Here is a 15,505-nt window from a genome sequence, read left to right on the forward strand (position 1 = left end):
ATTTTTCCACAGCACTGGCAAAACCAGTGGGGCTGGCTTCAATGTGATAAACAGCATTTGTGCAAGCAATGCGAATAAATAAAATATGTTAATTGTGAATGTTTATATGTATCTGTGTTGACACATTGAAGCTAGACCTATTGGCTTTGTCAATGCTTTCTAATTTCTGGAACAGTGGCTTGCCAGGCTTACTGCCTAAGGCCATTGTTAAATCAAAGTTAATGTAGAATTTGTCACACAAACTCACTCTACACTTGAACACGTACACTTCAGAGACAGCAAGGTAATAGAGGAATGGAGTCTGGAAAAAAATTCTGGCGGGTTGTTATTCGGGTATGTTTCTTAAGGGGGACAGGAGAAGATCGCTACAGCAGTGCCTCTGTTTCTGGTTAGAACAGTGCCTTGAAAGGATTGATCTCCACCTGGCTGTGGCTGCACTATCAGTGCCACCATCTGTGTTTGTGCCATACTAATACAACAGTTGTTCCGTGAGAAATGAGGGGCATTGCTATGAATGGTGCAGCAGGTACAGTGGCACCGAGACACGTGGGTATTAGAAACACACTTCAATCAGAGGCTGTTTTTTATTGCAAAACCAGGCGACCGGGTCAGTTTCCTACCTTGTTATGGAGCCCCCGCTAGACCACTGTGAGAGATGTTTAATTCAGTTGCTCCGCAGACTCTGCACTATGAATGTACATTCGCGGGGTCACAGGGAGCTGTACCGCTGCTTAAACCAGATACAGCTTAAAATCACTTTCTGAAGTTCCAAAGAGCCCTTTTTGTAGACTCCGAGGCAGACACTGCAGCAGGGACTCGTGGGGCCAGATGTAGCAAAGGGTTTTTCCCATTCTGTGTCAATGGGAAAATGTGTTCGTACATATGGCCCGTGGTTCGGTGTCTCAAGTTACACGTGCAGTGGCAGTCATCCTGGCAGCAGAAAGACACTCTTTAATTATCACTCACTACTCCGGTTCAAAAGGCACCAGGAACCAATAAGAAACATTTCAGAAAAAAATAAAAAATACATTGTATCGGTATATTGCATATTAATTATTATAATCACTTTTTTATACATAAATTTGAATATTGCACATTGATTATTGTAATCAGTTTTTATACATATACGTATCATACGACTCTGTGTATTGCTGGCCAGATGAGGTCTTAACACTTGTAAACAGATATACTTACAGAAAATGATACACCAGGTTAGGCAAAATTGTAAAAGGGAGTGAACAACCACATGTTTCAGAGTATACACAACCATGTGGCAGATTGTTTCCGACCCTGGAAACATCATACCTACTCAATTTGTTTCTAGAGTAGAAAAGTGCAGGGTACATCCGAAAATACATGAGAAATAAATTCCTCATGGTCTGACAAAAAAAGTAATTAATTACGAATGTATGACTGCAGTAAATTATACGTTCTAACTAGAACTGCATTTCATGGTGTACAAATAAATGCATGATACATTATAATACTCAAATGAAGCTGTGATGGTCACAGTTTTAAAGGGGGGCTCCTGGAAGACTGGTAGCTCTCTAAAACTACCATTTACCAAATCTAGAAGTAACGCACCAAGAGTACATCTCCAAATTACTTTATGAACCTGACCAGCTGGTTTATGGAAAACTAACAAAGCGCTGTTCAGGATGAAAGCGTAACACTTGATTCTTGCTTAAGGGAGGATTTTCCTTGTTTCCTCTACATAGGCGGAAGTCCAATGTCAACCCCTTTCTAGGAAAATATATTTATACTAGGCCCACAAAGTTGCACGGAATTAAAAAAGCAAGCACTTCATGGCACAGAAATCTATTGCTTACATTATTAAATCTCCAAAGCAAGCAACACAAAACTCTCTACCATACACACAACATGTTAGCTCAGCTGCCTGGATGCCTTCCTCCCCAGCCTCTCAACAAGAGGAAGCCGCATGTGGACCTGGAAGCAAAGTCCACTGCCCTTGTAATGAGTACGATGGAGTCAGAGTGTGCGGCTGCTCCGGACACAAGTACGACTCCTCTATGCAATATTTCACACTTTAATGGTTTGTTTCATACCAACTCCTTCCTTTCTGTTCTTTCTACAAAGCAGACCTAACATGTTGCAATGATCTCTTGGCTATTTCCATTTTGGGAGTCAGGTCTGTGCAATGTTCCTAAAAGCATCACAAACACACAAGGCAGCTGCCAGCTCACATCGACTTCAGTGACCAGCCTATCTCCCCGGGCTAGTTCTGTCATGAGGGTCCACAGTATTTCAGGCTGTATGAAAGGACATCCTAGCACCTGCCATTAAAGTCATCTACTTGCACAGTGTCATCTCTGCAAAGCAGAAGGCAGTGCCATAAACTAACAAGCAGCGATGAGGGAGGGGTGGAAGCATGAAACAGATGCCCTCTGAAAACAGCGTCTGATCTCCGTCTTTGAATGCTCAGCAGATGTGACAAGATAAGAACAAGATTTACAGGCCAGTTTATAAAAACACAGTGGAGCTAAGAGTAAATGAAAATAGGACCGATCATGTCTATTGCTTTTCAACTAAAAAAAAGTAGTTCCTAAAACAGATACTAAAATGGTGACCAGTTGATTGATGTAGTAATTGGTCCCTGTTCTGGGGAAGGCTAAACACAGGAAGAAATGCTTGTTATTGACAAATGGGGAGAAAGAATAGGAGAGTGATGATTGAGCCAGCAAATGGGAAGCCTTTGGGCGGGCTGAAGCCCATAAAGTATACACATCACGTCTCGAAGATACAGCATAAGCTCTGTCTAACCGAGACCTAACAAATAAAGCCTGCATACTGAAATTAGTGGTGTTGAAATAGTTGTCCTGTAGTTTCATATCAGCAATCTTTGAGTTTGAGCAAGTGATGTAATGTTCCTGGTGCACTTCATTGGTGATATTTAGCATATATTTAATTGTGGTAAATGAATCTCAATGGGAGTTGAAGGAGGTATTTTATTGTGTTCAGTGGAAAAAATTATTTGTTGTGACAAATGCTGTAGCAGTCCCTTTACTGTGCTCTGTGCATTTCACTGGTGGTTTGGAGCAGGTATAATATTGCATCCAGTTCAAATTTAATGTGAGGAGTAGATATTTTGTTTTTCTGTCTAGTTGTTTTGTAAATGTTGGCTTGTTTTCTGATAAATGTGTAAACATCACTTGTATTTATTGTTTCTGTGCCTTCTACAGCAAAAGTCGCCCGGCTATCACTCTCCCTTCCCCCTCTGAACCTTCAAGCATTCCCGAGCCCCACCAGCCGAAAGTCCTTCTGGGACAATAAAGAAGATGGCTCCGGTGGCCATTACCAGCCAGACCCTTCTTACCACAGGGAAGAGGAGGAAGAAGAGGATGAAGTGGGCAACCAGGCAAAGCTTCCGGGACGGGGTACGGAGGTTGAGATGGGAGGCGTCCCCATCATTGTAACGGAGACCGATGATTCTCACAATCTGCGCAGCTTGCTGAAGTCACCCAGGTCAGCAGACGAGGCGGACGATGACATGGACCGGAAGAGGAAAATGGTGTCTTTTTTTGATGATGTAACTGTCTTCCTGTTTGACCAGGTGAGCTTTGCCTGAAAATACTTGTGCTGCCAGGGTGAGCACTGCATCACAAATGCAATGCCCTTCAGCAGGCGTGGGTGCTTTTACTTTGAATATTTTAATTTTGCTGTGTTCATCTTTGAAAATTGCGGTTTAAAAGAATTTTTTTCTACTATAGTCAATAGCTTGAATAAATATCAAATGCACATGGAGTACTTGAAGCAAAATGCTCCACATGTTTTGTGACTGTTATGAAGCACAACTTTTGTGGTCAAAGCTTTTTGATACATGGGGTCTCTCTTTTTTCTATAAGAAAAGTAGCAATTCGTCGCATTTGCTACGTTTGAGGTAGTTTTAATTGGTTTTATATTTACTGTAGCTGATAAAGAAACACTTTTTGCAGTCTACATTTGTTTCTGTGTTCGCTACTAATGTTCATCTCCGAAAATGCAAACGACTTAAAGAAAGAGATAACAGCTTCTTACAGAGGAAGTACAGTGATATGTATTTTAAAATATTGAATGTAGCTTTGTTTGCGCCTTCTAGCCTAGACACTTCTTTAGCTGCCAGATATATTTGTTACAATAATACAAAAATGCAAATAATAATAATCGTAATTCATAGATAGGCTTTTGGTCATCTCCTTGCAATCAGTGCTTTGTTGAAGTGTCCAGCCCATAGATACTTAAACTGGGGTAATGACTCAGCCCCTTTGATGCACTGCCTCTACTTTATTCCCCGAGCAGGCTGTGTTGTGCTGTTGATGTCTTTTATTCCCCCATCTGGTGCACAACATCCATGGTGAATAAGAAGAAACGGAAAAAACATAGGAGGTACAGACATCACTTGAAGCAGTACTCTGGGATAGAGGCTCTTCTCATACCTGCACATGCATAGTAAACATATACATGTGCACGCATAGTAAAAATAAGCTAATGGCCCTACAACTCACAGACTTCAAGTGAAGGAGGGCATGGTATAGCACTGAGTTCCATCATCACAAAAGTTTGTTAATCCAGCAGAGTCGTCAGAAGCCTACTAGCATAATATAATTCATGAAATTAGACGCTGTACACTCTTCTGAGATTTACAGTAGTAACTTGATGTGGGACACAGCCTAACAGAGTATTCATAGGAAGCTGCCAGGCTTGCAGAATCCCAGCAGTACTGAGTTGTGTAAAGATTAACAACTCCAGAAAATGAACAGGTGAACATTTAGAAACCGTATTTGGCAGGGCTCTCTATCTTTTTCCACTGTTGCTTCTGCCATTACCAAGAGTACATCTCTGACCACTGTCAGGGTGGGAATCTATCTCCAAATGTTTTGTTAGTTCTAACCGTGGACGTCATTTAGGGGTCGCCAGTGGCCTTCTGTTTGGTACCCCTGGCACTGCCTTTGTGACCCCTGGCCTCAGAAGTGGCAAATTCAGTGCCTGGAGCACAGTGGCTGCTCCTAACGGTGCTCCGCTCTCTTAGTTTTCTGTCAATTTTTATTACACTAATAGTGAATAATACTGTATTATTCACTATTAGTTTAATAAAAATGGAGTGCAGTTAGCTGGGATGTGGCCTTCCACGGCAGCTGAGGTAAGTAAACATGGATTTAAATGTATGTTGTGTGCGTGCTTGCGAGTGAGATGTGTTTATGTGAGTAGAGTGTATGTAAGTTTGAATTTGCGTGTATGTGTAAGTATGTATGTGTGAGCGAAAGTGGAGGCCAAAAAGCATGTGATGTTACTTCCGCTCCCTTTGGCATTTCGGTGAAGTGACGTCCATGGTTCTAACAAACCTGCGAGTTTTTGATGTCCACTCAGTGTTGCCACTCTGGAAAGCCCTCAACTCCATAAAGTGAAGTCTCAGATGATAAATACCGCCAGTCTGGCATAATTTTACATGTCGGTAAATCCAGTTACGAGTCCAAATTTGCAATTTGAGGATAAAAAGCAGACATTTAACTGCCATGTGCGCAGTTAAAGATCACTTTCGTGCAGATAGATGACTGCCAGTTAAGGGTCTCTATTGCCTGTGGGTTCAACGGAGGATATTGTGATAGGGGTGAGTCCTGGTCAAAATGGAAATGGCGGTACATCTAGTTGAGCTATGGAAGCGTGGGAGCACTGGCAGTCAAATTATGGGTATGGAAACTGGGGGCGGGATTTCTGTCACAGGCAAGGGTTGTTATGCGAGAAGGACAAAGATGAAGATTCCTAGGGCCTTGTGTTTCTAGGGCACGTGAGGCTGGAATCTGTGAGTGTAAACTTCTTAATGTGATGTTAGCCTGGTAATTGCTTTTGAGCTCTTGAGCATTGCTGCAGTCAGCAACCGGGTGGAATGTATAGATGGTTTGGGTGAAGTCACTATGAGTTAAAAGGCAGATGCAATACTTGTTTTTCGGTTAAACCCCGTTTAGACATTTTAAGTCGAGGAAAAAACGACTAAATTACTTGGGGCTTATTTAAGAAAAGTGGTGCTACACCCAGTGCAGTGCCACTTTCCGTGCGCCCCTATGTGCCCCCCTACTGCCACCATTGCATAGGGCCACATTATAAATAATGGTGTGCCCCCTTTTAACGCCTGCTCTGAGCAGGAGTTAAAAATGCAGGAAAAATTGACCCAAAGAAATCTCTTCGATTTCTCTGCACCATTTTTTCGCCCTCCCCTAACGGGGAGCGCCCTCCTTGCATATATTATGCCTGGTGCAGGCATAATGTGCCACAAAGTGTTACAAAGGGGTGCAATGAATTCATTGCTCCACTTTGTAACTATGACGCAGCGTTTTTGGCCATCTAACGCCACATTAGTGTGAAAAATTGATGCTAAAGTTAGATGGCGCTAGGCCCTCTTAAATCTGGGCCTTGGTGTCAGGAAGTCAGAACAGTCCCTAGAGTGCATTGTGTTCAAAAATATAACTTTCAGACTTGGCGTTTTAACTAGTTCATGTCCATGTGTACATTTCTGTGACACCTCAATGAGTCTCACTCTTCATTTCCTCTCCTTGGATTGTGACTAGTGCAAATCCTTCAAGAGTCCTTGTCTTCTATTTTGCTCCCAGAGTTTAAAGAAAAACATAAGGCTTGAGAATTCTGACTGGTAGCTTAACTCAATCTTGTCTCAAGCACGCTACAAATATTGAACAATTAGACTCACTTTGGGATACTCGATTGCAGGAGACACCCACCAACGAGCTGAGTTTTCAGGCTGCCATGGAGAATGATCAGATAGTTCTTGATCCTGTTGTCGACGCAGGAATGGATGGCTTTCCATCATCTGATGGATTCAGTAAGTACTCATTCGTTATCAGTTTTTTTTTTATAAATGAGAACTTGGGGATTTTAAAAACTAAAACACACTTTGCATAAAAAGAATTGCCAGCTGAATGACAGTGATGTGTTCCATTATGGTACTGTGGCAGGAGTGTGCTTTTTGCATAGTATGGTTCTGTATATGGACATATGGAAACATCTTTGAATTCTGAGCCATATAGTCTCAGCCTACCTTCAATTTCCTGTCTCATCCATGTAGTAAAATTCATTGTTCATTTACCCCAACCATTTGGCCCTAATTTTGGCTTTGGGTTTACTAATATATTTCCGATCTGCAGTATGGTATTACTGTGGCTTTGTCACCAATTGTGGTGGATCTGCACAACTATACCCTCTATTATGATAACGGTGTGATTTGTCACACCATGGCCTCCCATTGTTAAGTAGTGCTCATTGTTTCCAACAATGCTGTGGAGGTGTTGAAATGTAGCCTTCTATTGTTATGGTCAAATTATGGATCTGGCCGAAACCTCAACCTGTCATACTGCCACAAAGGGGATGTAACTATAATGCCACATTAAGCTGTTGATTCAGCCATCATCACTAGAAGACAACGTTAGTCATTGTGCTGCACTGTTTTTTTCAGAGGCTCGGTTTTCACCTTAAAGTGCATGGCTAATGCTCTGATTTTTACCGTGCTTCTTTCACTAATCATGTAGTAAATTAATGCTTACTAAATTGTTAAGTGTATCATTAGCATATTTATGCAATGTGTTTCTGGCCCTCAGCACTGGTGGTAACATAATTCTACCTTGTGCTCTTGACCCCTTGAAAGGATGTTCCGATTTACTTATTTGTTCCCTTATCCACAGGTGGAAGCTTTGAGTGGGATGATGACTTTCCCCTGATGACTCAGAACTCATCCTTTGTGCCCATGGTAACAGATCCTATCTCTTCCAAGCTGCAACTTCCCTTGCCTAGCCCACCACCGGCTCTGCCTCTCCCATCGCTACAGGGGAAGGTGATGGATTCTGGCCTGGTGGAGACCTTGAGATTCTCCCGCTTCACCGTGTCCCCTGCCTTGGATCCCCATCTCACTTCCTGTGATGGTGACCTAGAGACCTCAGCTGGTATGTTTCAGGCTTTTCTGTGCATCATGTAAGACTTCCAATTACCTGAATCTGAACATCTTAGCGGTAGGGTGGCCTCTTTGGAAATGTGGGTGTTTCCCGAAAATCCTACCATTTTTCAGATGCTTTAGAATGGAAAGAACATGTCACATATATGTCTTTGCTCTGTCTGGAAATTTGCTGGTTTTCCTACTGACCGGTCTTCCTCCTTGCAGACCTCAAAGATGGGATGTTGTGTAAGGTGTGATCAGGAGTCAGCTCACCTTGATACCGGTGCCTCAGGCTGATGCTGACACAGTGGTGACAGAGTTAGCCTCTGTAGTCATTGCTAGACCATTGTAATTGTAGACTACAACATGATTAGAATGAATGCACTCCCCGCCTCCTTCTATTTTAGCAAAACTCCTTTGAGGACTTTGAAACAGCTATTGTGGTTACCGAGCCATTGTCTGCATATTGGGGACCATGAATGAGGTTCGGTGCTGAGCTTTGCAGCTTTACTCGTAGTGCTCAGGACATGAACTTTCCCTTAAAGCTGCCCCCGCTATATCCACATACCTAGCACACACACTCTCACATACACAAATATTCTTATCAAGATACTCTGCAAACATGTTATTCTTCACATTTAACGGGGGACTCAAGACTTTATCTTTTTATTTGAGCTTGTTTCCATTTAACCTCCTAAAGCCCTTTTATTTCCTTTGTCCTCCACTTCCCGCCCACCCAAACCGGAAGGTGTACCTCTCTTGGTCTATGACATGGCTGGAAGCTGCAGTGTTCATACTATGGGCACTTTTCAATATGGACCAGCACAACCTCAGACACGGAAACCCATTCAATCAGCATGTCCAGCTAAAGTAAAACCTACAGTGATATGTGTAAAGACTTCCTTCACATGTAGTAGCTTTTAATCCTTTTTTTAGTCCCTAATAATAAACCCTGACACACATACACAGGAGGTAACGGTTCTCCACCTCTCGTATCTCATTCTCTCTACATTCCACAGCTCTACACTCGTCTACATTTTTCAACTATCTAATGAAGTACGGTGAGGGACAAAATATAATATAATTACATCACAACACGCCTCCCTCCTTTAAACAAGTAAAGCTATATACATAAATGATAATATCCTCATTAACCATTAACTAATTACATGGCTGTGAGAAAAGCACAATATATTATACTATTAGACATATCAAAGATAATAATAAATAATGTCTACAATATACTATTGATACAATGGAATACTGTCTACAATATTCTATTGATCCAATGGAATAACTCTCCACTCACAAATATAATCTTCCAATTTATTTGTTTTTTTTTGCAGTTTGACCCCTTTTACTGGTTGCTCCACCTATAGTGTAGTTAGGTTCTTGATGTACAAGTTGTTCTTCTTCACCTTCCATTGCATTCTCTGTATCTTCTTCTCCTACCATTGTATCTTTAGGACCCTCCACATAGGGTTGATCATACAAATCTTTATAATTTAACCAATCAAACGTTTTCCTCATGTGCTCCTGTACCTCATGTTAATCTTCTTGTCCTTTTTACACAAGGATATGAAATTCAGATGCCACACCTTACCATCACTTAACTGTACTGAATTACCAAATACTCATTCATCAACCAATGGTTTTGAACATTTACTTTGATCCTTCCTCCACATTTCACTCCTTTTCCCTTTCAGCCAATCACCAACTTCATTGTGAAATGTCTTACAGTCATGTTTCTCACCATAATACTCCTTGTATGTTGCTTGGGCTTGTGATAACTTTCCATTTATCATATTTGGGGACCACTCCACCTTTCTTGATATATTCATCCAGCCTACATTATCCATAGAAAATGGTGTGCACCTTGTCATTAGTTCAAAAGTACTGCACCCGGTGATTAAACTTGGCATAATCCAGTAGACCCACACAGTGTGGTACAAATCCTTCCTCCAGTTTAACCTGTTGCTACCAGCCAATTGAATGATCCATTTAATAACACTGTTGAACCTTTCCACAGTACCATTTCTTGCAGGATGATACACAGAATTAGGTTTGTGCATGATTCCCTACCTCCTCAGGAAAGACTTGAAAACCTCTGAAGTAAACTGCGGCCCATTGTCACTAAGGATGACGTTTGAGAATCCTTCCTTCAAGAACACTTTGCCAAACATGCTTATGCTTTCACTAGAATCAGCCTTATGAGCAATTTCAACTTCAGGGCAATTTTGAATACTATCAACAATCACAACCAAATACCACTGTTCGTCATCCTCCCAAATAGGACCTGTGACCTATTCTTTCTCATGGCATATTTGGACTACTGATAGGGTGCAAATGTGGTTTGAATGTAGAATGAGTCTTGTCTGAGTTCTCGCATTGAACACAATTTCTTACTTTCCTGTCTATCTTTCTATCCAACCCAAGCCACCAATACAAGCTCTTCACCCTGCATTTAGTTTTACCAATTTCAAGATGTTCCTCTGGATATATATCCAACCTTACCTTTCCTCATAACCAAACCACCTTCAAAGCATAATTCCTGTCATAAATCCCAATATGTCAACAAATGCTTCTCCAAATGTCTTTTCCCTGGCCATCCTCTTATTATCATTTTACTCACTTCTGGAAATGTCTGGGCACCTCTTCGAGCTATTTCCCAATCTTCACGTGTAACTCCAAGGGGTTTCATTAATGATATGTGCAACAAACAATTCATTGCAATCATTTCCCCCCACATCTCATAAAGGTAATGGCATTTGACTTAAAAAATCACCAACAACATTTTTTATATCTGGTGTATACTGCACATCATAATTATAATCCATTAACTTGATAGACATATAAGCCAGTCACGTTGACATACCTACATAAGTCCTGTGTGGTCAAAACAATGGTGAGCATTTTGTGATCACTGCACAAGGTGACTTTTGCACCCCAGATGTATTGTCTTAAATGTTCCAGACCCCATACACAACCAAGGGGCATATTTAAGTAAAGTGGTGCTGCACCTAGTGCAGCACCGCTTTTCTTGAGCCCCTTAGCATCCCCCTACCGCCACCATGTGTGCTCCGTATCTAAGATACGGCACACCATGGCGCAGAGTAGAGGGCAATAGCGTAATTTTATTGACGCTAATGATGTACTCTGCAGGAATAGCACCAAAATATTGGCGCTACTCCTACAGAGTACATAGGGGCCCATTATAAATAATGGAAGCCCCCTTTTAACGCCTGCTCTGAGCAGGCGTTAAAAGTGCAGTAAAAGTTATGCAAGGAAATCTGGTAAATTTCTTTGCGCCATTTTTTTGGTCCCCCTAATGGGGTAACGCCCCCTTTGCATACATTATGCCTGGCTCAGGCATAATGTAGCACAAAGGGTTACAAAGTGGAACAAAGCATGCATACTGACACAAATATTTCTTGCCACTGCTCTGACCATTCAAATTTATTTTTGAGCTTCAGTAACTGATGTCGGGGATATATTTTGTAAAAATAATTATGGACAAATTTTAAATAGTATTTGACCAGCCTTAAAAAAGCTTGTACTTTATCTTTTTAGAGTAGGTGCTTCTCTGATAGCTTCTAGCAGCTCTTTTTTTGGTGTAATACCTTCACCTCTGACTTCGTGACCCAAGTGCAATACTTGATTCTTAACAAACTTGCACTTGCCATATTCGATTGTCAAACCCCTCTGTTCAAGTACTTCTAGTACTTGTGTAAGTTTTGAGTCATCTTTTTTTCTAATCTCACCCATGACTAATATGTCATCCTGGAAGACACTGAGGCCCTCATTACAGCGTCTGCGGTCTTTTTTAAAGACCACCAAAGCTGCTGCAGCCAGCATACCACCAGTGCTGGCACTATGCTGGCTGCCCTATTAGAAGTTTTCTGCTTGGCCAGCGGGCGAAAACAGCGTTTCTGCCCGCTGGCCCAGCGGAAAACTCACCACAACATTGAAGCCAACTCATAATCGACTCAGCAGCAATGTTGTGGTCTGTCAGGTGCAACAGCACCCGTCGGGCATTTCACTGCCCATAATTCGGGCAGTGAAAAGCATGACTGGGCTGTCCATGGGTCCCCTGCAGTGCCCAGCCTTTCCACCAGCCTCTGCATGGCGGTGAGACCGCCATGCAAAGGCTGGCGGAAAGGGGACTCGTAATTCCCAGGGCAGTGCTGCTTGCAGCACTGCCCTGGTGGATTGCGACAGCCGAGACCGCCAGGCTGTCAACAGGCGGCAACCTGGCGGTGCCGGAAGTCGGACTGTAGCCCATCTGCCAAGGTCATTATAGGGCGGTCTGACCCTATCTGTGGCAGTGGCAATTATTTGCACTCTTTTTTAAGCCTTATGTCCCTGCTAGGAACCTAAGATCTGCCGGGTCTCATCTAGCATAGGTTCCCACTGTTAAAAGGATGCGGATTAAAGGTTGTTTCTTTAACGTTCTAGCAGCTAAACTATGGAACTACGTGCCTCTCTCAATCAGACAGGAACCCTCAGAACTATTGTTTTGGAAAAAGCTAAAAACCTGGCTGTTTAGGTCAGCCCATTAGGCCTGTCACTCTATCCGCCATAAGTTTCTGTGTTGGGTTTAGGGATCCCTTTCTCCTAGCACTGAGACACTTCGGTTGAAGTAGCCATGCGCTCTATAAATTATTAATATTAAACCAAGAGGTATATTCCTAGCCATGTGTATATGAGGTTCCACACCTGGCTTTAATATTATCTTATATTGGAACCTTTTGGGTTTCCCTATTTTCCCTGAAAAAATCGTTTTTTAAATTTTTTCAACATATTTTGTTTATACTCTTCATCCGGTTGCAGTAACAAAACCGGTTCTGGGCCATTTGGATTCAAAGTAATCTCCAATTCACATTGATCCATTCAACCAAGTACAGATGGACCAGTTACTGAGACATATCAGGGCATATTTACAAGACGTGGCACAGTGCGCCTGCTGTGCCAAAATTGGCAGCGCCACGCTGCGTCACTTCTAAAACGTAGTGATGAACTGTATTTAGTAGAATACAGAGCATCCCTGTGTTTCACCCTGCGCCAGCGCTAAATTAGCTGCCGAGCATCAATGCATCCACCCTTGCGCCATGGTGCAAGGATGGCTGTATTGCAGAAGAGATAGTTTTTGTGCAGGAAGGCATACCTTACTGCACAAAAACAATCTTCAGTGGTGATTTGCAATTTCTATGTGTGCTGCACAATGCAGCACATATAGAAAGAGCAAAAAACTAGGAGAAATTAAAGCGTGTCTCCTTGTTCCACCATGCTAACGTCAACCCTGGAGTGGCGTTAGATTTTGGCACTGCCTTAAGTTTAGTAAAATCTCATAAATCTGGGGCAGCATCAAAAAGCAATGGATGTTGCTGTGGAATCCATTGCACGCGCTTTCCAACCAAAGTGCTGCGTGTGAAAGGGCCCTATATACAAAGTGGCGTTAAGACACAAAAAGTGGCTTAATGCCGCCTTGTAAATATGGTGCAATGCACAGTGCCATAGGAGCGTCACAAAAAGTGATGCTTTGGTGGTGCTAGGAGCTTGTAAAAATGCCCCATAGTTTTCCCTGGAGCCTCCCCGTTCTTGAATTTAAATACTAAATTCCTATATCCTGCTATGTGTATGGTCTCCCTGTGAATGTCTTCGTGTGGTATCAGGTTGTTCTAATTTGTCCCCTATGAATGAAACAAACTTATCACGTCAAACACTCTTATTATGATCGTGTAAGGGGAACCAGAATCCGCCACAATGGATATGTCTATTCCACCAATGGTCATTTCACACATCAGTCTCTTAGTTTTATTATCCACACTTAAAACATCCATATCAATGTTCAATACACACATATTCAAATTTTCACTATCTGACAAATCAGATTGCGACTCAGGCCCTAATTACGAGTTTGGAGGGCGGAAAAGGCCGCCCGCCAAACCCCTGCAGTTAGGAGACCGCCATTGCAGTCTCCTTCCCACAGGCCCCATTATGAGTTTCCCGCTGGGTCAGCCCAGCGGAAAATGGCAACAACAACATTGACGCTGGCTCATAATAGAGCTGGTGGCAATGCTGTTTTGCGTTGTGTGCACCTGCACCTGTTGCGAAAATCACTGTCTGCAAGACAGTGATTTGAGCTACGGGGCTGGCCAGGGGGGCTCTGCACTGCCCATTCCAAGTGCATGGGCAGTGCGGGGCCCCCCCTGGGGCCCCTAACACCCCATTGCTGCAAGCCTTTACATGGCGGTGAAACCACTACGTAAATGCCTGACAAAGAGAGGGGTCATAATCCCTGGCAGATTGGGACCGCTGGGGCGAACAAAAAGTGGCGGTGGTGGTGGTCTGACCGTGGCAGTAATCTCATGGTTGTAATGTCGTGGTCGGATCGCCGCTTTGGCGGTGGTCCAAACACAACTGCGACCGCCAGGGCCATAATGAGGGCCTCAATGTTTGAATCTACTATCAATACAGATTTTCCCATTTTCTTCCGATACACTGTGTAGAGGTGACCTACTATGCCACAAATTGAACACATCTGTTTGCGAGCCTGACTCTTTTTTCAATCATTGGCGCAATGGGTGCTATTCCCACATCTGCAGCAGTGCCTTAATGTTACATGCGTGTTAGGTTTCTTCTCACAATCCAGTTTACATTAGTTTGTTCCTTGGGTCAATCGAGAAGTAGGTTTTGCGCTTTTTACTCTAGCAATAGTAGATTAATTGCTACTTATTTTTCACTTCTTAAAGTACAGCCTTTGCGCACCTTCAAGTTAGTTCCGCTCTTTCCACTATTTCTATCACATCTTGCAGTGGTGATTCTCCCTTTGCCCATAAATTGTCCTGGATAGCTGAGTTTGCAGCATGCATACCTATTTGATCACAAATAAGCTCATCATGTAGGGGTCCAAATTAACAATTAAGGGCTAAATTCTTTAACGCAGCAACAACTACATCTATGGACTCCTATTTATCGTGCTTCCTTTGAAAAAACTTATACCAATCTATGGTCACACATACAGTGTGTTTGAAGTATGTATCCAAATCTTCCAACGCATCTCCTTGACCAGCAGTTCTTGGTTTCTTTTTCAATACCATTATAGATCTTAAAGGCCGCCGGGTCCTAAACAATGTAGCATTTTCTTTTCTTTTCATGAGTAAGATCATCATCATCTTCAAAGGTAGAAATGTAGTTAATTACATATTCACACCATTCCTTCCATTTTAATGTTGTTTCTCCCTACGCTGATACAAAAGGCTGTAATGGCGGTAAATTCCAAATGTTACTGGAAGCCATGTTGAATATAAATAACTCTTAACCCCTTTGCTGCTAGCTCCCCTCCCCCTGTGCTAGGCCTTTTGTTGGGCTATTTGGGGTAGTTTGCATTGAAGCTCCTGGAACTTTTTGTCCACATAAGGTATCCACGACAAATTTGCATCTTTTTTTACCTACATTTTGGGGATTTTAAAGTCACCCAGGGTTTTTGGATTTCCCTGGAGGGGACCGAGAAATTAGAAAAAAGCTAAATTTGAGGTTTTTTGGTGGAAACAATGGGATAAAATGCTGCAG

At 42.4% G+C, this 15,505-nt stretch overlaps 1 protein-coding gene across 1 annotated transcript in view; it reads left to right on the top strand.

The window, feature by feature from the left end:
- The window catches only part of LMTK3 (lemur tyrosine kinase 3), a 200,960-nt gene that overhangs the window by 158,997 nt on the left and 26,458 nt on the right, over positions 1–15,505 (top strand). The window contains exons 13-15 of the mRNA XM_069200686.1: positions 3,201–3,571; positions 6,718–6,829; positions 7,686–7,943. Coding sequence (XP_069056787.1) covers positions 3,201–3,571; positions 6,718–6,829; positions 7,686–7,943 — 741 coding nt within the window. The remainder of the gene's footprint in view (positions 1–3,200; positions 3,572–6,717; positions 6,830–7,685; positions 7,944–15,505) is intronic.

Source organism: Pleurodeles waltl, chromosome 7 (genome assembly GCF_031143425.1).
Source record: "Pleurodeles waltl isolate 20211129_DDA chromosome 7, aPleWal1.hap1.20221129, whole genome shotgun sequence".
Taxonomy (NCBI): Eukaryota; Metazoa; Chordata; class Amphibia; order Caudata; family Salamandridae; genus Pleurodeles; species Pleurodeles waltl.